Source organism: Sander vitreus, chromosome 16 (genome assembly GCF_031162955.1).
Source record: "Sander vitreus isolate 19-12246 chromosome 16, sanVit1, whole genome shotgun sequence".
NCBI lineage: Eukaryota > Metazoa > Chordata > Actinopteri > Perciformes > Percidae > Sander > Sander vitreus.
Window position 1 is genome coordinate 22,912,037 of NC_135870.1, and position 24,546 is coordinate 22,936,582.

General features: G+C 40.6%; 1 protein-coding gene across 1 annotated transcript in view; it reads right to left on the reverse strand.

Annotated features, from left to right (window-relative positions):
• Window positions 1-23,041, reverse strand: part of tsc1b (TSC complex subunit 1b) — a 49,020-nt gene extending 25,979 nt beyond the window's left edge. Inside the window, exons 1-11 of the mRNA XM_078271058.1 lie at window positions 22,779-23,041; window positions 15,037-15,251; window positions 14,697-14,800; window positions 14,115-14,267; window positions 13,012-13,156; window positions 11,392-11,546; window positions 11,225-11,298; window positions 10,938-11,116; window positions 3,560-3,678; window positions 568-733; window positions 318-439 (exon numbers count right to left, since the gene is read on the reverse strand). Coding sequence (XP_078127184.1) covers window positions 318-439; window positions 568-733; window positions 3,560-3,678; window positions 10,938-11,116; window positions 11,225-11,298; window positions 11,392-11,546; window positions 13,012-13,156; window positions 14,115-14,267; window positions 14,697-14,800; window positions 15,037-15,145 — 1,326 coding nt within the window. The 5' untranslated portion in view covers window positions 15,146-15,251; window positions 22,779-23,041. The remainder of the gene's footprint in view (window positions 1-317; window positions 440-567; window positions 734-3,559; window positions 3,679-10,937; window positions 11,117-11,224; window positions 11,299-11,391; window positions 11,547-13,011; window positions 13,157-14,114; window positions 14,268-14,696; window positions 14,801-15,036; window positions 15,252-22,778) is intronic.
• Window positions 23,042-24,546: the final 1,505 nt, after the last annotated feature.

A 24,546-nucleotide genomic window follows, 5' to 3' on the forward strand; every position in this document is an offset into this window, starting at 1 on the left:
AAGGAAATGAGTTTTCAAGATGATAAGTGTTGATAATTTGAACTGGCTGCCATATTGGCTTGGATGTTCCTAATTAAGCAACATAAGAGGAACACGATCCTTAACAACTAAGCTATTGTGCAATTCAGAAAAACAGCATACTGGTGATAATTACAATCCAACCCATTGGCCTTCTGCAATTCTGTTATTCTAAAAGAAAACAATTGAAGAAGTTTGTTTGGGGATTGTTGTCTTTTAATGAAGGTAAGACATGTAATCCATCCTGAACTGTTGTCCTGTTATAATGCCATTTGTAAAATGAAAGGCAGAGAGCATACCTTTCTTGGTGGACTGGACTGGACTGTGTTGGCTGGTAAGGAGATTATGGGGAAGTCATCTGATAGGGTGGGAGGTGGGGAAGAGGTGGCTGGAGTGCTGGAGGCAGGCGTTCCTTTTCCTCCTGCTCGGGTCAAAACAATCAGCAGTCAGCAGAAAAGAACATTCCAGAGCGTCAGTTCAAACATTAAAAACGCACTGCAGTACACCGACAGCCGGGTTGAAATCTATTGTAACGGTGTAAGGGTTGACCTGATGTGCAGTGGAAGCGGCTGGAAAGGTGTGAGGCACTGTGGGAGAGCTCCAAGTTGGGCGACATGCCCCTGGAGGAAGGGGGCGTGGCCATGCCACACAACGAGGAGGGGCTCCACAGAGAGTCCTTCCCCCCATAGGAAGAGTTGAGTTCACAGTTGGAGTTCTGCAAAAAAAGAGACCAAACAGCAAAAATGACTACAGATTACAGATCTGACAGAGCACAACATCAGGACATAGATACAAGCCATTGGGAAATACCCTCTCTGTCTGTCTGTCTTTCTTTCAGGGAGTTAGATTATTGTCTGCACGCAACATGAAATTACAGCCATGCAAAATCGGCCTACCAGCACTTCTAAAGCCCACTAATTTAATTTAATTTAATACGGATTAATAAAATGAGATCTTAATAAGTTAGGCTAGCTATTTCCGTCTTTATGCTAAGATAAGATAACCGGCTGCTGGCTGTAATTTCATATTGAGCAGACACATTTCCTAAAATGTGTCTCTACCTTATTATGCTCATGTGGTTCTCAACTTGTGAAATACATTTTAGTCAATTCACCCAAATCACCAAAAGCACATCATTTCATCACTCCTTGTAGTGTCTGGTCATGCAAACAGTTCTGCTTTAATTGCCTCTGAACCTTTTACTCCAATATATGGAGGGTAAATGGCATTTTGTTGGTGCTGCCCAAAACTATTACTACTACTACTCAATACACAGATGAATTTTGGCAAACTGACCCTTTAAAGTGGCCATATTATGCTCATTTTCAGGTTCATAATTGTATTTAGAGGTTGTACCAGAATAGGTTTACATGGTTTAATTATCAAAAAACACCATATTTTTGATGTACTGCACATTGCTGCAGCTCCTCTTTTCACCCTGTGTTCAGGTCTCTGTTTTAGCTACAGAGTGAGACATCCTACTTCTGTACCATCTTTGTTGGGATTTGCACATGCGCAGCAGCTAGGTAAGACTCATAATTGCTAGCTAGCTGTTTCTCTAACTGCAGTCAGTACAAGGCAGGATTAGCTGGGAGACTTCTTCTAAACGAAGGCGCACTTCCAACTTTGCGTGGAATACCTGCAGAGCAGGGACATGTAAGTAGTTCTTTTGTAGATTATGGTGAACTCGTGTATGTTGTAGCAGTGTTTTGCATTGGCCAGGTGGATCTGCATGGATAGACACTTGTGTCGGGCTTTGCGTTGCGCAGCGCCGGGTGCAAGATGTGGGCCCCAATTATACGACAGTATCACAGTAGCAGATCCCCTATGTCTTCTTTTACAAACCGGTCAAATGGCCTCCAGATTTTTTCATACACCCCCCATTTGCCTGTCAATATATAATGTCAACCTCTCCATGGACATACATTGCGCCATATTCTTGATCCAAGCACCAATTGTAGGTAGAGATGTATCGGTATCGGCTCCGATACTGCCTAAAACGCTGGTATCGGGAAGTACTGGAGTTTATGCACCGATCCGATACCACGTAATGAAGCCTTAAAAAAAATCTACGTTAAAGTAGTTTATTTATGTTCTTTTTCCGTTATAACTGTCAAACTGTATAATAAGTTCTGTGGCATTAATTGTTTGTGTTTGTTAATGTTTCACAAAGAGTTAAACCTGAGCCAGACCGACAACAAAGATAGAAATAATATCACATCCATACAGGGATAGTAGTATACAGTTGTTAAAACATAATAAAATACATGACACACTGGTATCGGATCGGTACTCGGTATCGGCCGATACGCAAGTTCAGGTATCAGAATCGGTATCGGGAAGCAAAAAATGGTATCGGGCCATCTCTAATTGTAGGTGCCTCCATTTTCTTCCAGATGAGAGCTATAGTCATTTTTGCCTGAAGTATAGCAAAATCAATAGTTATATTTTTGAGAGTTTCAGATTCTTATTTGTTGGATACAGGTGCAGCAAAATCATCTCATGGTCAAGTGGAATGTTCACATACAAGATGAACATAGTGTTATTGATCACTTCCTTCCAGAATGTTTTGATTGTTGTCACACTCACGGAGACAAAACAACTTCTTGAGGGAAACTGAGTTAGTAGTAGCCTGTCATTAAATATAAGATCCAGATTTGAGCCCCTTTGGCAGATGGTCCACCTTGCTGAATTCCTGACCTGACCTCTGACCTCACTTCAGAGAAGGGCCTGATATTAGACATGTTGCTTTTGGCATCAATGGACAAGCATTGTTACGGTTACTGCTGTAATTTATTATTATTATTATTATTATTATTATTATTATTATTATTATTATATAATCATTATAACTGAGGACCACTAGCTATTTATTATACTATAATCTAAAAATGTATGAAATGTAAAGTAATATGATCCTGGATAAAAAAAAAAATAAAAAAAAAAGAAGGACTATTAATAAGTAGACAACCCAAACTCCAGCCAATTAAATTATGTTTTTCCCAAAATGGCGGGTCTCCCATGTTTTCATCTGTCTGGGTCGGATGGAGTGTAACGCAGAGACAAACCCTCAGACAGACCCCAGGGGGGGGCAGAAAAACACCCAGACCCCTCCCTCTTATGGCCAATAATAGAAAGGGAGAGACAGCATCTCCATGGCAACCAGCCCTCGGGAGTGTCTACAGCGAGGTGGCAGGACGAAAACAGGGGGCATGTGTTGCAATTCCTGAAGCTTGACCCGCCTGTCTGCCAGCCTGCCGACTTTGATGACTCAAATCTGTCTGTACACTCGCTTTCTGTTAGCGGCTTTAAATACCATGGAGTGTTGTGTACCACAAATACATTTGTGTGGTTTTCGGAGGAAAGCACTGAGCTCACTACCTTTGACAGGTGATGTATGGAGTGTAAACATTGCCGCGTGTACAAGAGCTAACAGCAAACACAAGCTTCACGACGCAACGCTCTGGTACTACCCTTTGATCAGTCACTGACCAATCTTGTGATTTTTGACAGCTTTTCACCATATTCTGGATGCTCTTACCTGACGTCTGGAGGTCTGTGGGCTGCGGGAGGAGGACTGTGTCCCTGAGAAGGGGGGCAAAGACAGGGGCGGGGGCAGCGGCTGCCGCGGAGTCGAGAACGGGGTCGAAGAAGAGCTTCCTGTTGTCAAGAAGACAAAACAGTCTGATCAGTCTTCAAATTGCTCTGCTCTTTTGCACATCACTGTCACTCTCCTTTAAACCAGTTAGAAAACACACACTGTTTAACATCGAAAACACAAGGGTCTCACTGAACAACAACATAACTGCCAAGGGTTGCACTAGGGCTCCAAATAACATTTTCATTGTTGATTCATTTGCAGATTTACTTTGAAATACAAATGTGAAATCGAAACAGATTATTTTTTGACAAAGCAAAGAAACAAACAGATGAACATGGTGATCATTTAGGTAGCACAACACATGGCCACAACCAGTACTTACTGTTGATAATACTATAGTGATGACTCTTGATATTTCTTTTGCACTTTATATAAAATAAATACTATCACTAAATTTGCATTAGGACAGGAAGATGCACTTAAATGGTTTATTTATTAAACAGGGATACTCAGATAACAGCTTAACTTTAAGGTGTTAGCTGAGGTTTTGCCAATATTTTGCCTGACTGTACGTTAGGGTTGGGCGATATGAGTTTATCGCTGTTTTAAGCCCCCAACGCCTCCTTCCAGGCAGCCAGGATTAGGCAATGGTTATGGTTAGGGTTAGGGTTAGGTGCCTTGAAGTCAACGGTCGCAGCGCTGCCTTGGAAGGAGACATTGGGGGGCTTAAAACACCATCGAGCATGATATGATGATACGTACTATGAGACAATAGAAATAGAAATTCAACGGTCATAATTTTTCCTCATTGACTTCAACTGTTGCCTCAATCCAGTATTGGACAGGTCTTCAGCTAACCCCTCTAAACAGTCTAAATCTGCCCAAGTGATCTATGGCGAAGCATGAACCCCACTGCTCGGACTTATTTCTTTTTCTTGCCGGACAACAGCTGAGGGTTATACATATGATAATAAAATAATAAATGATATGTTCAGGGATTTCTATAGTTCAGTTTATTCTTCTGAGCATGATTCTTGTCCCACATTTGACAGTTTTTTTTCAAAATTTGAACATGCCCACTATTAGTGAAGAGTCCAAGAACATATTAGAAAATCCTATTACTGCTGAAGAACTAAATGTGGCAATTAAAACACTTCAGAGTGGCAAGAGTCCGGGGCCGGACGGTTTCCCATCTGAGTTCTTGAAGAAATTTTCCACCCACCCTCACATGCTGAACATGTACAATGAGTCCCTTGAGTTAGGTGTACTACCCCAATCATTAAAAAAGGCATCTATATCCTTAATCTTGAAAAACAATAAGGATCCTAGCCATTGTGAATCTTACCGTCCAATCTCACTACTGAATGTAGATGTCAAAATTTTAGCCAAGGTGTTACCCCAGATCATTTCCTCTGACCAAACACGATTTATAAAAAATATTTTCTTTTTTTAATATCAGGCGACTCTTAAATATAATTTATCATGATTCAGATCCCACCACCCCAGAGCTTATTATGTCCATGGATGCTGAAAAAGCCTTCGATAGGCTGGAGTGGGGGTATTTGTTTTATGTATTAGATGAATTCGGTTTTGGGAAACAATATATTAAATGGATTAGACTATTATATACCATGCCAGTAGCATCAGTCTGTACCAATGGGATGTATTCTGAGCATTTTGCGGTTTCTCGTGGAACAAAGCAAGGCTGCCCCCTATCACCGTTACTTTTTGCATTGGCCATAGAGCCTTTAGCGATCGCAATAAGGCAGGATACTATAATGATTGGCCTATTCAGAGAGGGGCTAGAGCAAAGAATCTCGCTCTATGCGGATGATATGATACTGTATGTCTCGCACCCGGACATCTCTATGTCCAGGGTCCTCTCCATCCTTGAGAATTTCGGTAAAATCTCAGGGTATAAAATAAACCTTCAGAAAAGTGAGGTATTTCCTATCAATTCCCTAGCCCGCACTTATTCTTTTCACACACTTCCCTTTAAGGTTTCTCATGATCAGTTTACATATTTAGGGATGCAAATTAAAAACAGTATAGGCAGACTCTTCAAGGAAAATTTCAACCCACTAGTAACTAAGGTAGTGCAGAATCTTAAACGTTGGATGCCTCTACATCTGTCACTTGCTGGTAGAATAAATGCTATAAAAATTAATGTGTTGCCCAATATGGATATCTTTTTCAATGTCTCCCAGTGTATATCCCCATGTCATTCTTTAAACGACTATACACACTTATATCCAGCTTCATCTGGAATAATGAAAGTCCGCGACTGAACAGAGCCTATTTACAACGTTCAAAAGGTGCTAGGTGGTATGGCTCTGCCCAATTTTCAGTTGTATTATTGGGCTGCTAATATTCGACCTATTCTCCATTGGCTATATGAGGATCCAGGTGCCGACGCTCCCTCATGGTGCGCTCTTGAAGCTAGATCCTGTGCCCCGTCCACATTGTCAGCATTAATCTATGCACTTCTAGCCTCAGACACCGCCCCGTATACAAGAAATATTTTGGTCAGAACAACACTTAAAATATGGAAGCAGGTCCGTCGGCACTATGGATGGCATAGTTACTCATTGAAATCCCCGATCCATGCAAATCACGTTTCCTCCCTCCCTTCAGGACAATGTGTTTCTGCAGTGGCAAAACAGGGGACTGCGCACCCAGCATGACCTTTTTATAGATGGTTTCTTTGCCTCTTTTCAGCTACTGCGCACTAAATTTCTTATCCCACATACACACTTCTTTCGATACTTACAGTTGCGTGATTTTATGCGTAAACAGCTGCCTCACTTTCCAGAAATTCCCCCAAGCTCTGATATTGACTCTCTATTGGCGCCTGTCCAGTCGTTTAAAAGGTATAATATCCAACCTATATAGTGCACTTTCCCAAAACACCCTGTCCCTTGCCACTATTAGACATAGATGGGAGCAGGATGTAGGTGAGATTATACATGATGAAACTTGGGATGCAATACTAAAAAGAGTCCAGTTCTCTATCTGTGCAAGACATGGACTACTACAGTGTAAAATATTGCATCGGGCTCACTGGACAAAAGAGAAGTTATCAGAGAGATTCCCAGACATAAATCCAGCTTGCAATCATTGTAAAATGACCCCATCCTCATATTTACACACAACCCGCTTGGATTTTACTCTGTATGTACTGTACTTTTCAATTTTTTTTAAATTTGTTTGTTGAGCTACCCAGGCGCCCCTAACAACTTAAATCATCGAAAACATTATTCCATCCACACCTGAGCTTTTGTTCTTGATAGCATGTTTTATTTTATTACTGTCATGGTAAACATGATAATATATGAGGAGCCAAAACCTTGATTGCAACTTCCTGTCATAACTCTGTACGTGTCATTTCCTGTTGTATCTTGTACTCTGTGTTAAGGGAAGTTGTCTGATAAAAATATAAAAGCATCAGCGTTCTTTACTTGTTTCTCATTACTTATTAAAAACGATTCATTTTGCACTTGCTGCACTGGGTTGTAAGGGAGTGTCAATTTTAGAGCATGAATTAAACATTGACCTGTCCAATATTAGCGTCAAATTTTAGCTCAAAAAAAAAAAATATATATATATATATATGTGACCTCAGACAGTGTGTTTCCCTTTCGCGCGAAAGAAGAGGTGTGGACAAGTTACCAACAAAACGTACAGCTAAAGACCGTGCAAAACATTTCAGACCGTCCTGCCAACCTGTAAACATTTTAACATCAATGTACTGTAACGTTTTTTCACTCTAAATTCGCTGAAGCGGCTGCAGTTTAGATCCTGTCGGGTCTCTGCAGCGGGCGGGGCTGCTCAGTTCTCCCCGCGACTGACGCGCACACACACACACACACACACAAACAAACACAAACAAACACAAACACAAACAAACACACACGGTGGATGCAGGAAAAAACGGAGATGAGACATATACAGGAGGACCTGACAGCTACGCTCGTTATTGGAAGTGCAATGATAAGTCCAATAAGTACTTTATCAAACCGTATGACTGTGTCCCAGCCCAGGCCAGGATAGGAAATTAACTAACAATGTAAACTGTTTTTATGTTTAACGTATTCTGACTTATTCAAAAAAGAGAATCTTCATGTGCTAAAAAGGCATATAAGTTCCTGTAGATGGAAATACACAGTCTCCTTTTTTTCCAAATAAAGGAAAAGCATGTTGAAATCATCAATGTCTTCCCTCTTGCTGTATCAAAATCTCACCTAGCTTTCCTCAGAGAGGGTCCCAACAATGTGCTTAAAGTCAAGTCAAATTCAGTTTGTGCATGATTACATGATATAACTATATAATTATTTAATACTGTATCCTACATTGTGGATAATTAAGCTATATATCATATGCTGAAGTATATTTCTGGAGTGTTAAAGATTAAAAGAAAAAAGAACAAGAACCGTACAGAACCGAAAACCGTGACCCATATACAGTGGGGCAAAAAAGTATTCAGTCAGCCACCAATTGTGCAAGTTCTCCCACTTAAAAAGATGAGAGGCCTGTAATTTTCATCATAGGTACACTTCAACTATGAGAGACAAAATGAGAAAAAAAAATCCAGAAAATCACATTGTAGGATTTTTAATGAATTTATTTGCAAATTCCTCAGGAAAATAAGTATTTGGTCACCTACAAATAAGCAATATTTCTGGCTCTCACAGACCTGTAACTTCTTCTTTATGAGGCTCCTCTGTCCTCCACTCGTTACCTGTATTAATGGCACCTGTTTGAACTTGTTATCAGTATAAAAGACACCTGTCCACAACCTCAAACAGTCACACTCCAAACTCCACTATGGCCAAGACCAAAGAGCTGTCAAAGGACACCAGAAACAAAATTGTAGACCTGCATCAGGCTGGGAAGACTGAATCTGCAATTGGTAAGCAGCTTGGTGTGAAGAAATCAACTGTGGGAAAAATTATAAGAAAATGGAAGACATACAAGACCACTAATAATCTCCCTCGATCCAGGGCTCCACGCAAGATCTCACCCCGTGGGGTCAAAATGATCACAAGAACGGTGAGCAAAAATCCCAGAACCACCGGGGAACCTAGTGAATGACCTGCAGAGAGCTGGGACCAAAGTAACAAAGGCTACCATCAGTAACACACTACGCCGCCAGGGACTCAAATCCTGCAGTGCCAGACGTGTCCCCCTGCTTAAGCCAGTACATGTCCAGGCCCATCTGGAGTTTGCTAGAGGGCATTTGGATGATCCAGAAGAGGATTGGGAGAATGTCATATGGTCAGATGAAACCAAAATAGAACTTTTTGGTAAAAACTCAACTCGTCGTGTTTGGAGGGGAAAGAATGCTGAGTTGCATCCAAAGAACACCATACCTACTGTGAAGCATGGGGATGGAAACATCATGCTTTGGGGCTGTTTTTCTGCAAAGGGACCAGGACGACAGATCCGTGTAAAGGAAAGAATGAATGGGGCCATGTATCGTGAGATTTTGAATGAAAACCTCCTTCCATCAGCAAGGGCATTGAAGATGAAACGTGGCTGGGTCTTTCAGCATGACAATGATCCCAAACACATCGCCCGGGCAACGAAGGAGTGGCTTCGTAAGAAGCATTTCAAAGTCCTGGAGTGGCCTAGCCAGTCTCCAGATCTCAACCCCATAGAAAATCTTTGGAGGGAGTTGAAAGTCTGTGTTGCCCAGCGACAAGCCCAAAACATCACTGCTCTAGAGGAGCTCAGCATGGAGGAATGGGCCAAAATACCAGCAACAGTGTGTGAAAACCTTGTGAAGACTTACAGAAAACGTTTGACGTCTGTCATTGCCAACAAAGGGTATAAAACAAAGTATTGAGATGAACTTTTGTTATTGACCAAATACTTATTTTCCACCATAATTTACAAACAAATTCATTAAAAATCCTACAATGTGATTTTCTGGATTTTTTTTTCTCATTTCGTCTCTCATAGTTGAAGTGTACCTAGGATGAAAATTACAGGCCTCTCTCATCTTTTTAAGTGGGAGAACTTGCACAATTGGTGGCTGACTAAATACTTTTTTGCCCCACTGTATACACAGTTTATTATCTGTGTATATATATTGGCCAATACTTAACAAGAAACTGTAGTACAGAAATACCAAAGTTAAAGGTAATTTAGAAACAGTTGTTTGCATAGTTTTCCCAGCAGAGAACAAAGCCAACATATTTTTTAAATAAAAATAAAATGTGTGTTTATAGTCTTGTGTTTATGGTAACAAATCCAGTATCATTGGGGCTCTTTAAAGTGGCATGTGTATAAGGGCTTTGCAATTAATCCAAATATTAAATACGATTTTGGCTCCTTATAAACACTAAAATAAGTTAAGTTAATTTATTTTGTCTTGTATTCTGAATGTAAAATAAAAGGAAAACGGGATTAAAGGAAATGTCACACTTTAAGGCAGGGCTGTAGTACTCGAGTCCGGACTCCGACTTGAGTCCGTACTCAAGCCGCTTTTCTGTTGTCTGACTCATCTTGTACTCTTTGGTATTTGGACTCAGACTTGTCTCGGACTCGCCAAATATTCTAATTGGTCTCGACCAAGTCCAGCACTATATGCTTTTGTTCTAAAGTAACTTCCTCCTTCAAAACAAAACCATTGATGAAACGCGCTCGTTCAGAAAACATTATTAGTATTAGTTGAATTGCATCGTGATTGGAGGCCTGGTATACACCTGGCTGCGTCATACACCTCAATCATCAGGTATCAATCATTTTCATTTTGGCCGTAGACACAATGTCTTTGTACTATGAATTCTTCAGGACAAGTAACAAGTTCAAGAATGGGAACATTTCCATTTTATATTTTAAGTAAATATTACGGCTTAATTTGATCCTATAGTGTTTTACTGCACTTGCTTTTTGATTATTACAAATAATAAAGCAAAATTATCATCTTAATAGAAGATATACTGTCTCTCACATCACATAAATTCTGAACAGGTAAGTAAATGGTCTTGAAGAGGGTTCTTTTTTTTTTTTTTTCACTGTCTCGGTATTGACTGTCTCTCATTTCGACTCGGTCTTGACTTGGACTTGAATCTCTTTGGACTTGGTCTCGACTAGTCTTGGTCTTGGACTCGACAAAGGTGGACTTGACTACATCCCTGCTTTAAGGTGTTTCACTGTTTTTTAACCGCAATAATTGCAACATCGTTCCAAAAGACAATGAGTCATCGTATTGGATAATCATGATTTCAGTATTGACCAAAACAATCATAATTAGGATTTTTTTTTTTTTTTCCTATAATGGAGCAGCCCTGATATGTATGAAGTGTTTTCTGACCGTAGCTGCTGTGTAGGTCAGTGTAGGGGCTGGAAGTGCAGTCTTGTGGTCGCAGGTGGATCTGGGGGTAAAAGTTCTCAGGCATGGTGGCGTAGCCCTCCTCACAGGAGGCCTCCTTGGGGTCTAGAGACACTTTGGCACATTCAATGACGATATCGTGGATCTCATATTTCTTCCACCTACGGCGAAGCAGAGCACCATTGGTCAAAGAGATGCAGTAGACTTCGAAAAAGAAGACGAAACGCTAAAGTGTTCCCTTGCCAGGTGTGGAGCGGTGTGGGACGTACCTGGTGGGGTCGAGCTCATGGTCCTTGGTTCCTGTCACCAGTTCTGGGTGAATACGAACGTGTTCAAGCATCGGCTGAATGAAAGGTTAAACACAAAATCTAGATTAGTAACAATAATCATATGGCTACAAAAACTCTGCAAAGAGCGGCAGGGATAATATCCTCACCTTCACTACTTCCTCAAAGGTTTCCATGTTCTCCTTCATGCTATAATGGGAGCGCAGGTAGGACACAAAGTTGCAAGGATACATGCCGTAGAGTCGGTGGAAGAGGGAGTATACGCTGGCGTGCAGGTGGATTAGGTAGACCTCGGAAACGTGCCCTGAACGAGTAAAAAAAAAAAAAACATCAAAAAGGGGAATAAAGCACAAACTTGAACTGCCAAGATAATTGGCAAACCCAGTTATAGTTTTGTTTGTAGTTTGTTTTCTATTTCGTCCACCCAGACTTCCTCCCCTTTCACCAAATTTGGATTTTCGCGCTCCAGTTAACTGCCTACTGTGCATGGCTGCGAGTGCAAACATCCATTCAGGAGCCTATGAGTGGTCGACTCTTTGGTAGATGAGATTTAAATAATGCAGTAAATACAATATTAAGTTGCCTTTTTACAGTGCCAGGCAATGTTTCTCACAATATTAATAGGGATACGTTCTGAAATTATTATCCGTTGCTGCACTAGAAGTTCTTATGGGAGAAGTTACCACCCCAATAGTCTACATCCACGACGTTCCACCTCTGGGATTGTTCAGGTGCCGCCGGAAATTCCGCCGGACGGCTCTCATTTTCGGCCGGGTGTCCGTTACCTTCCGCTTTCTTTGTGTTGGCGAGGCTATTTTTGTGCGGTGCTTAGCGCCGACCAAGACGATTGTGATTGGTTTAAAGAAATGCCAATAAACCAGAGCACGTTTTTCTCCCATCCCGGAATGCTGTGTGGACTAGCCAGACCCTCCTCCGCAGCGCTGTGGAGGAAGGTCTGGCAATGCGAGACTACCATCCCAAGGACCATCTGGGGCTGACCTATTGAAAATGATCTAAATCAAAATCGACTATTTTGTGTACATTTACAAACATGTAGCAACGACATGTTTTGTGAGACATGACTAGGGGTGTCACGATTCTCCAAATCCTCGATTTGATTACATTTTTAATTCTAAGGTCACGGTTCGATTCTCAATTTTTACTTAAAAAAGTGCAGCAACTATGCCATTTTTAGACTAGACTTTTATGCTATCTACTAGCCGACTTTTGTTCGCAATGTACCACTCTGTTTAGGCTACAAAACGTGCATGCAGGCTAAAATTCAGCCGTGCGGTTTTGTTGGGCTTAAGCTATTAGCAGAAGGAAACTCCACTAGCTGCTAGGCTAATGTGCAATGGTAAAACACACAGAATATGGTACAATCACATAGCAGAGCTTGCAAACCGTGGCATTTTTGTCGACAACGCGAACGTTGTCAACATAACTCACTGGAAATCCAAAATACTTCCACACCGGCGACTTCAGTGAAAGAGGAGGGGGCTCAAGTTCTGTCGATGGGTCTCCTGCATCTGCAGTTGCCGTGCTATCTTTTGAATGGCTCTAGCTAAGTTAGAGGAGGTTGACTCTGATGTAAGCGGAGGTTGTCTCTTCCGCTTACATCCATGTTGGCAAGCCGACCGGACGTGACATGGGGGCGTGGCAGCATCGCTACGATTCAGTTTTTTTTTTTTTATTTGAAGTTCGAGGTTGTGACTTCATCTCGGTCAATTTCGAATTAAAATCCCTTAGACATGACAGGAAACTCTTACCGGGATTCTTTAGGTTCCAAGATGCCAGGCGGCCGAAGATGTCGAAATACTCCCACAGGTGTTGCTTCCCAGCTTGAGGGATCATGGGTAGCAGAGTGATCAGCACCAGCACTCCAGTTATCAGCACCACAACGTCCGTGTCCGTCTGCCGGGTAAGTTGAGACACAAGTATTCACGTTTGTGATAAAGGGAGAGATTAAAATGTTGGTAAATATGTCAACATCAGTCCCTCCAGAAAAAACGTGATTATGCAATAGCATAATTCAATGCATAATCAGCCTAAGTCCGCATATTTATGCGGGGGGGGGGCGCATTTTTTCAAAAACGGCGCACTTTCGCCGCATAAATTGCCGATTTCCGCGCAAAATATGCGGGGCTTGCACGATTTCATAATCCCCGCATTTTCCTTGCAAAAAAGTCACATATCTAAGCAAAAAGTTGGAAAATGGTGCGTTTACTTCACACAAAATCAGCCATATTCCCCTGTTGCCATGGGAACGTTATGAAGTCACATAATTACGCGACGTGAACATCATCGAAAAGCTGCAAACCCCGCGATGAAGCCACAATGAAACCGCAGTTCCCGCAATTTTTGCAAGTTCCCGCAATTTCATCGCATAAAACTGCATAAATATCCCGCGTATTCCATCACATTTTTTTAAGAAAACATGCCGCATAATCAAGGATTTTTGCCCGCAACAATCACAAAAAGACTGCATTTTTCTGGAAGGACTGCATTATGATGAAGAACATTGTACCAAAACAGTTCTTTATGTTAACCAGTATTTACAAGTGGGAACTTTTATAGAAACGTCAATTTTATTTATATAGATAGCCCTATGTGAGGGGCTTTAGATAGGTACAGCGTACGACACCCTCTATTATTACACTCTCCATTCAGCAGTCTTAAAGCTTAGGGTGATATGAATGCGTGTACCAAAGTTAGTTCATGGCAAACCATCCAACAATTCTTACTACCAATTCTTATTACCCAAATATCACATCTTCTATGTGCTATCAATTCTAAGGCTGGAAGAGAAATCTCCTCTTAGTGCCTTGACGAGGAGATTTCTTTGTTCGCCGAGTCCTAACCGGGTCGTTACCTTTAGGCATTTGAGCAGCGAAAGCAACAGAGGGTATCGAGCGATCTTGTGGATCCAGGACGGCTGCTTGCGGATTACATGGCCGAGCAGGGTGAGGGTGGGCAGGCGGCAGGCCTGCCTGGTCATACACTCATTCATCTTGTCCAGAAGGTGCTGAGAGGGAGGGAGGGACAGCAGAGTTTGCTCTGTATTTAACACAATTATGGTGGCTGGAGGTTTTTTTTCTTCTTGTTATTAATTAATAAGGAAACTATAATTAGGGAAACTTAATTTAGAATTGCACTTTTCTTCCATATCTATGTATAGATATCAAAAAGAACTTTTCTATTACATTGCTATTCTTGCACAAAATATAAAAATTCAAGCACTTTTAAACTTCCAAGGCATTGATTTTCCTCTCTCAAATTTACAAACTTTCAAGGACCCATGGGAACCACGTCACATGTAAGGCATGCCATCATAACAAGCAGATCCTCTAATCCCGGCGATTCAACTGGAATGAATTGATTTCACTATGCAAAATGTTGCCGTTTTAAATCCTGGCGTGACCGGGCATCAGGCTTGTGTAGGGGCGTTTCTCACCTTATCGTGTGGCTCTCTGACTGAGGAGAGGATATGCATGGCCTGGGCAGAGTTTGTTTCCAAAAAGTAGTCCACCAGCCCGTTCAGCAGCATGGACCCTCGCTCTTTGGAAGGAAAATTTCAATGAGTTTGTTTTTGAAAGAAAGAGTAGTAGGCAAGTAGTAAGAGAAGTCTGTTCAAACATATGGTAAAAAAAAAGGACATTAATCAAGCAATCTGGGGTGATCCTGACACACTGACCAAACTCATGAGTAAAGTTGCGATATCTCAAAGCTCCCCAGAAAGCAGGGAACCCACATAGATAAACCATGTTGGTGTTAAACAAGCCAAGCTGCCCTACCAGTGCTGAGATGCTCGTTGATGACGCCTCGGATCTCTTCTAGCTGGTGGAGGTCGGAGGTCTCAAGGAGCGGGAGGAGGTCCCCCACGTTGGGCTGCTCCCTGGCCATGATGGTGACAGTGCTGGAGGGGGAGGCCGCGTCTCTCTCGCTGTGTCCGTCCCTGCCTGCCTGGAGGACTCCTGGGGCCACCCACCAACACAGTCTCCAGGCACCTCTACATTGCACCAAGAACAATTCCCAGAATTAGTTAGAGCTGTGATCTCAGGATTAGCAGTCACATAATACCAACTTAGTACTGGGAAGCTGGGTTTGTGCTAAAGGCATTTCTTCAACATGGCAACAAATGGGAGTGTTGTTCTTAATGAGGTAGCTAGCCCTTCATCAAATGTACTCATAGACAAGGAATAACACCTCTAAATGATCAAATGAACTACATTTTTTGGAGGTTACAGATGGGCGTTGCCTCAGTTCCCATTAGGGAATTCTATTAGAGAACCATGTGTGATACCACAGCATATCAAGTATATGAAGTATGAACACAATGGTTTTGCTATAATGACTTGCACATTTCATGGTTACGAAATTCTGTATAACCATCAAGTAAGAGTACTGTATTTATACATTGTCTTGTCTAATGAGACAGTCACTTCTGGTGTGGATATTAGTGACAATGGTGGAACCATAATTACTAACAGGACTGTTTTCATGAATTGACAATATAATAGCTTTGTGATGGGATACTATGCCAAATGAGAGCAGCACAAAGCAAAGCCCTTAAACCCCCAACTGCTCCAGTGGAGCTGCTCAGTTGCCAACAGATAAGAATGCGCTGGGCAGCTTCCAGGTGTGTATGTGTGGGACTGTGTGAAAAGGGCGTGGAAAAAAGAAAAAGAGCACCGCTCTGAAACTTCCCTGGATAAATAAAAGGTTAACGTGCCTGCTGGAAGCTGAAACAGATGCAATAAGAGCGGGGAGAGTGGACTAAAAGCTGTGGTCCAAACAGCTTCAACACCACTGACAACAATGACTGCAAGCTGTGTGTTGGCCATAATGGATTAACTGACACATTCAGCAAAGATCACTAGCAACTGTACGCTGTCGGCCCTAGCCTGCTAATCGAAATGACAAACCTAAATGATTAATCATTTATAAAAGGTAGGCCAGCATAAAACAGCAGACACACAAAGTTAGTGGCAAGTTGGTGAACATATTGGAGCGTTTAGCAACTAAAGAGCCAGATGTTTCCCTCAGTGCGGTAGTCGGGAAATAAGCACTAAAAAGGACAGTTAATGTTGGACTTTCATATACCAGGTGGACACAAACAGGACTCCTAATAAATACTAATGTTGCTCTGTGTCCGCTGTCAACACATCATAGCCCTATTAACTTTACACAGTGATAATATGTCAACGTGGGGTTTATGTGCGCACGGGTGACACGACAATCATTCCTGCCAATGGTTTCACACTATTCCACTGATCCACAGAGGGTGGTGACATGCCAACATATGCAGCAGCAATGCCCAAACTAATTTTCCCTTCCCAACGGCCTTTCTCACAGCAGACATTTTGACTTTGTCCTAGTAGGAAGAGAGATGTTACCAATAACATGAATGGTGGCTCAGTTCTATTCAAGTGCCACAGGAAGTCATGGCCGTGTGACAGCGAGCCGACGTGCACAATACCAGGACCCTGAAACTGAAGCAGCTAAATGGAATTCAGCCATCATTAATTTCATTATTTACACCTGAGACTTTCCTACTGTCAAAATGTTGGGTTACATGTTGGGTTACTGAAATGGGAAAATAAATCATTTTCTCAGGAAAGTACAAACTCGGGCAGGCAGGCATCGATACTTCTATCCCCGAAAACACAACGAATGATGAGTCTGATAACAAAACTATGCTTTTCGACATCACCACAGAACATGTGAACATCACACTCTATGGGTATAACTAGCTTGGGGCTCTTTTACATGACTCATTGAGAATACTATAACGGAACCATACTAGAGTTTTCCCTAGGTTTTTAAGAGGACTTTTAGGCACAAACGACGCCATGCGCTCATTTGCATGTCACTGGTGTGACCGCGCATTCAATTGCATAAAGCTTAGTGGTTGTGTTGGTTGCAGCGCGAAAGAGAGCTCACCCCAGGCCATATAAGAGAAATATTTAGCCAAATAATCACAAACTCACTTCAGGGACATCGTATCTATGTTCCTAGAGATTGGCATGGTTTTATTTCAGTTAGCCTAATAGCTGGTTTGATTTGCATTGTGAGATGATTTTATGGAAAGTACCCCATGCCAATCTCTAGGTATGGTGAAGGGGATGTGATGATGTGGGGCTATTTTAATTCCAAAGGCCAAGGGAACTTTATCAGGATGCATAGTATCCTGGATCCATGAAATAACTGGCCTCTAAAAATAAATATCTGCCTGCCTCTATGGGAATTTAACATAGGGGTGTACTTACTTATGCCCCCTGTATTTTAAGGAAGAACATTTATTTATTTACGATACATTATTCATTCACAAAGAAAATTGGTGTCCTTAAAAGGTTGGATTTTTCCTCGCTTTTTTAATTAAGCCATTAAGATCAATTTCCTAAAGATGATTTTTTTTATTCCTCTTTTTAGTCAACTTTAGCATGGGTGTGTAAAATTATGCAAGCCACTGTATGTAGTGTAGACTCTGAAGGAATTTCATAAAAATGTATTAAGTCCTTTTTTTGGTGAAAAGTAGCTGCTACACACACACACGCAGCACAGAGTATCTCTACAATCACCACAGTTTCAAGATTAGTGACACCAATTTAGCATCTGATGAAGGTGTCACCACTTCTGTTCCTGAGTTGTGGTGTTGAATGATGGCCAGAAAAGTGCCTTTTGCAGAACATGATTTCACAGTATAGGCTAGCTGACCTTTGACCCTGGTTCTGTCTTAACAAACCATCTGGAGCGTCAGGTCACCCTAGTTGACCCCGCAAAAGATAACTAGTTTCAATCTTCCCCCATTTACTATCAGTGCCCAAAATGAAGAGTTTCATTTAAGAGCTATTTTTTTAAACATTATTATACTGACTATATCAAAAATGTGCTTTTCAAACCACCTGGCCTAACGTGTTAACATTTCAGGGAATATTAGTCTATTTAAGTTGTCTATGATACACTGAGGCTACTAGACGCTCAGTCAGTAATTCAAGTAAAGGAGGTCAGGGGAGCTTTGCAAATCTCCATCTGAAAAACAGGTATGAATAATCCTGACAGGCAGGTCATTATCGTCAGGGAGAGTGTCTGCACCCAGCAGCTTATTCCCTAACACAGGAGTAATGAATCAGCACCAGACATCTTGTCAACTCCTAAGATCTCCTTTCAACCCTTTGGCCAAAACACTCAACATGCTAGAGGATGAGAAGCCTACAAACTATTTCATTAGCACAGAATATGCGATCTTTCAACACAGTCACATGCTACCAAAACTAAGACAACAGGAGCTAAATTGGAGTGCGACAAGAAGAAGTGAATCAATAAGCAGTGTATTTTATCTTAGTTCCACTAAAGTCACATGTCAGATAAAAAAACAACAAAAAAAAACACCCTGTGGGAAGAAACGAATAAACAATATTAATGTCCTCGAGCCGCTCTTAATTCATAACTAATCAAAATGTGCAAATGCGCTCTCGTTTGTTGATTCAGTGAAGAGGTCACAGCGCAATCGTTTCCCTGTTATCAATTCCCTTCTATACTTGTATATCACTTTGCACTTTTCTGCTCTTTTTGCACTTCTGGTTGGACGCAAACTGCATTTCGTTGTCTTTGTTTACTTACTTGTAAGCTGCACAATGACAATAAAGTCGAAACTAATCTAAAAAAAAATAAAAAATAATAATAAAGTGCGCAGTCATGGGAGTCTGAGTGTGGAAAGTGGATTCAAATTGGGTTTTTTCCTTTTTCTTGCAGGAACAGGTCAGTGGCACAAACACGACCAACCCTCAGTGTGATCTCAGGCAGCTTGGGAACGCTCAGGAGGACACAAAGGACCTTTATGCGGCCCGAGCACTTCCATGTACACACACTGGAAGTTAACATTTGACTGTGTGCAAGCTGTTAGCAACAGCCTCCTTCTCTCCTGGGTGAATATTTTAAAGCACTTTAATAAAAAAGACACAAGCAGCCTGCTTGGTCCATTTGAAGGAATGATTCTCATCCACCCAACTGCCCTGTTCGGTTAGCAAAATAGCACATTTCCTTCCATCTCCTTGCTGCAGGCCGGGGATGAAAGGAAATGGGAATGTAGGAGTGGTTAACTGGACTAAACAGTATGTAGAGCAACTAACAATTATTTTCATTACAGATTAATCTGTCAATTAATAGTTGGACGGATCCATTCACTTTTTGGTCTATTAAAATGTCAGTAAATAGAGCAAAATGCCCATAAAAAGTTCCCAGAGAATGGGACGTCTTGATCTCTCCGACCAGCAGTCCAAAACCCAAAGATATTGATATCATAGTAAATCCTTATATATAAGAAACTGGAAGCAGATGTTCCAGAATGCTGTTTTTTTTATTATTAAAAGTAAGTATCAAAAATGTTGTCTTTTCGGTAGGGCTGCACAATATTAAAGAAAATATCTAATTGCGATTATTTTGACTGATACTGCGATTGCGATATGATTCGCGATATTGGAGGGAATGATCATTTTTGTATCATTATTTTCATTGAAAATGTTTTTGGTTTAAAATGATTAAAGTGTGATTTTTTGCGAGGATTTGTACCACATGTATCCTTTTGTCTGTAGGATAGGATTTATAGGCCGGGATGTCTATGCAGCACCACAATACTTTATTTTAGATTGGTTTGACACATATTTTGCCTTTAACAAATATTGCCCCCCCCCCCCCACGATTTGGATATTGCCCTAGTCCATATTGCGATTTCGATAAAATTACGATTAATCGTGTGGCCCTACTACTTTTCTGTCAGTCAACTTATCAATTAAGTGACTAATCATTTCAGCAATAATAAGGTTATGAGCCTGCACATGTATTTACACTTTAGAGTAACTGACAGTGATGAGGATACAGATCAATAATTCAACTGATTCAGAGACTATAGCAAATGTTAACTTTCTTCACATAAATATCTCAATTTAATATGCACAAAAAAAATACAGGACTGTTTATATATATATATATATATATATATATATATATATATATATATATATATACACACACACATACACACTTTCTAGCTTTGTGTATATGTTCATTTAATTTGCTTAACAATTGTTAGATATCGCATACATGGGACATTATATGTATGAGGTTAATATATTGTGCTGTTAGTTGCTGTTGGGTTTACATAGCGGGATGTTTGGTGAGTCGTTTGTTTAATGTGTCTGAATTAGGGCTGGGCAATATATCGATATCGGGATACGAGACTGGATATCGTCTTAGATTTTGGATATCGGAATATGACACAAGTGTTATCTGTCTCTGGTTTTAATGGCTGACTGACCAGACTGTCCTAGCTTTTCTATTATTTGCCTTTACCCACTTAGTTATTATATACACATAAATGATGATTATTTATCAAAAATGTCATTGTGTAAATATTTTTTTTGTAAGCACCAATTGTCAACACTACAATATCGCCGCAATATCGATATTGAGATATTTGGTCAATAATATCGTGATATTAGATTTTTTTTTCCATATCGCCCAGCTCTAGTATGAATAATTCCACGGGTGTGTGTGTGTGTGTGTGTGTGTGTAAATGGAAAGGCAGACACAAGAGTAGAACTATTCATTCACTCATATTTCATAGCTGCACGACTGATGAAAAACTACAGCACAGGGCCGGCAAATATGCAAAAGGGTTTATCCAAAAATATCTATAAAAATCAGTTGATATCTTATTAGGCTGTCAATGTAGAAGAATAGAATAGAAGAATTTAAAAAAGAATCCCACACACTAGAACAACTAACTATTACCAGTGTGTGAATTTATCAGTGCTGAAGAACAAAACAAGCAGTATGAAGACATTTAGGCAGTGGGAGCTTGTGGTTAACTTCATTAATGGGGGAAAAAAAAAAAAAAAAAATCACACAAACCCTCACTCATCCCAACAGGCGGCTAGAGCTGCTTTACCGACCCCAGGAGCCTTCATTTAGATCAGGAGATATCCATCTTATGTTAGACTACGTCTTATTTGGGTTAAGTTCCTGTGAGGCTGCTTCTGTGTTGGGACATTAAATGCTGATTCACTGAGACGCTTCCAATGTTTTGTTAAATTAAATAAGGGTTTTGTAAAAAAAAAAAAAAAAAAAACATCTTCATATTCATCAAACAAGAGGTGTTGAAAAAAGTATTGTTCTTGATAACAGTACCAAAAATAAGTAGTATTGCACTATAATTTGTATTGGTCCCTATGGCCCATAGGGACCTTGAGAACAGTGGGTTCATGGTACCGGTCATTTGTTTTTAAAGAAATTGCTTAGGTTAACTATTAATAATAATTATATTAATAACATCCGTAATGTTACTGTCCATATACTCAGTAGGCCTATTAGTTGCATTGTACTACTTTCAGGACACCAAAACAAACATAAATAAAGTTTTTTTTCCCCCAATTCTAATCCTGCCAGTGAGAAGAACACTCGGGTTTAGAAAATGAAATGTACAGAAAATATAGCTGAATAAATAAAATATAACAATCCTAAATATTGACAACATTTCAGAGACATGAGTTTTTGGTTTCTGCTCAGACATCGAACTCATGACCACGTACAGCCCCTGCTACTAAGACAATAACTTTATCATAATTTGGGAAAATTATGACGAACAGACATTAGCAATGGCGACAGTGAGTCCAGTATAATGTGACCAAGGGATTCACTAGTATCAAACGGTGACACTAGCGAACCGTTTTGTCTCCATGGTGAAAAGGAGAAACTGATGGAGAATGAATGAACACATGCTAGACAGCAGGATATTAATGATTAACATGATAACAGGGGAAAACTGTGCATGCAAATGCGTTTGCAGCCAAAATATAAAGCTGCAAGAGATATTTTGACTGGGATAAATAAAGAGGCAGCAAATAAAAATAAAATAAAACAAACACACACACACACACACACACATACACACACACACACACACACACACAAGGCCATAATGATAATCTGTGATCGTGACATGCACAATGTGAGCAGAAAAGAGTCTGACCGAGCCCGGACCGGACCTGACCGGACCGGCTGAGAGCTGAGGCTGAAAAGCAGCAGTGCTGCTGCTGCTGCTGCTGCTGTATGTGGACTGGCCACTGGCTGCTGCCTGCTGCCTGTCGTAAACAACTCGCAGAGAACAATGGGCAGGGTTGGGTTTACTTTATCCGATTATTAAAAAAATATGCAAGCATCTTTCCTCTGGCAAAGCGATAACCCCCTTTCAAACATCACAGACAACGCAGATATAACCACGGATACATGTCTAAAGCATCAACATATGCTAAATCCATCACCGGCTCTTTCCAAAAAAAAGTCAGTCCCAACGCCAAGAGCTAACGTTAGCTGGCAGCAGCGACCCACACTCGCTCGGGGGATTCATCTTGCCTGTCAGTCGTGTTCAATCGGCGGAGAAGCAAGCCGAACACCTCGTTTGCAGTAAAACAAGTCATATGCGTTAAGATTCGCAGTAAGAAAAACACACGAGACATTAATAATCGGACCTGTTTACCTGTTAGAGTAGCTGCACTCCACAGGGCGCCGCCATCTTGAACACCTCACAGCCCATCCCACCGAAGTCAGCCTCCGCAGTCGGGCTACATGCAAACTAATCCCACAAGTTAGCGCCCCGCAAGTCGCAGTTACAACTTTTACAACTCATTGACCCAAACAACAACTAAACGAAATGTGTTAAATGACATCTGATAACTCAGATGTAGTCATTTCATGTGTATACCGGCAAATTATTCGCTGTGTTGCAAAGCTAAGATTGTTTTTCTCATCTCCCCATTGGTGGAAGGATGAAATGTGTGTAATGCGGTTTCGCGTGACCTACATGTGAAAAGCGCACGCGCAAATTAGATTTGTAATTTCTCCCAGGTAGTGTTTTTTTTAATTTATTTTTTTTAAACATCATCAGTGGGTAGTGGAGAGATCTATATGGAAGCTCATAAATGGCAGAAAAAAAGAATGGATGAAAATTTTGAAATAGCTAAATGTCTGTGTATGTATGTATGTAGGCCTATGTATGTATGTATGTATGTATGTATGTATGTTTGAATTTATGTATGTATGTATGTATGTAGGCCTATGCATGTATGTGAACAAATTAGAACACCTATGCTAAAGTTGACTAAAAAGAGGAATAAAAAAACATCTTTAGGAAATTGATCTTCATGCCTTAATTAAAAAAAATGAGGAAAAATCCAACCTTTAAGGACACCAATTTTCTTTGTGAATGAATAATGTATCATAAATAAATAAATGTTCTTCCTTAAAATACAGGGGGCATAAGTAAGTACACCCCCATGTTAAATTCCCATAGAGGCAGGCAGATGTTTATTTTTAAAGGCCAGTTATTTCAACTAACGTTGCTCTGGTTGGCTATGAGGGCAGAGGGAATTTGAAAGACAACCGTTTATCCCGCCCCTCGGATTGAGCCCTGCCAATGGTGAGTTTCCTTGATGTGGGTCTGGCTTGTCAGGCTACCATCACACACAGCACTTTTTAGGCATTTTCTGTTGTTTGCTAGCAGACGGAAGTGATGAGGAGGCACCTTCACACAATACAAGTCAATGGAGAGCAGAGAGTTGTTTTACCCTCTGGTGGGGGTGGGACTTAAATGTGCTCTGTCTCTATGGCTTCTTCTACACTTTCTGTAATAAAATATCTAAAAGCAGATGCGGGACCTTTGGAGAAAATTTTATCAAATGGGGATCCTTAGTCTAATTTGTGTCAGTTTAGGAGTCATTGACGTGAAAAGGTTTGGGAACCACTGTCTCAGAATTTTTACTTACCATGAATATTTTTATGTTTGCCAATCCTGACATCTTATCTATTTTGTATCTTTTCCTGGCAGAAATGGGCTTCCATACCCTCAATACTACTTTGTAATATTAAAGCTGAACAAATAAAAAAAAAAAGTTAAAGTTTCTTTTACATTCGGATTACATTCAACATCATATGATATCATAAAATGTGACGTTGCATCATTGTCATTGACAAAAGTCCCTGTCTCTTTCTATGAAAATTTGTCTTATTCGGCTGCTGTCGTACAGCGTAAAATGAACAGCTTAAGTTACTTAATTGTCATTTCGCGAGTGCCAGAACAACTAAATGTAGCATCAACCTGCCACAACAAATAACAACACATACATAGCCTACATAAACTTGAATGAATGATACAAGGACATGTGCATGGTGGAGTGTGCAGTAAAGTGAATGTAACCATGACATATGTACAGTGCATAATGGGTTCCTCTCAAAACGTGATTCCATAA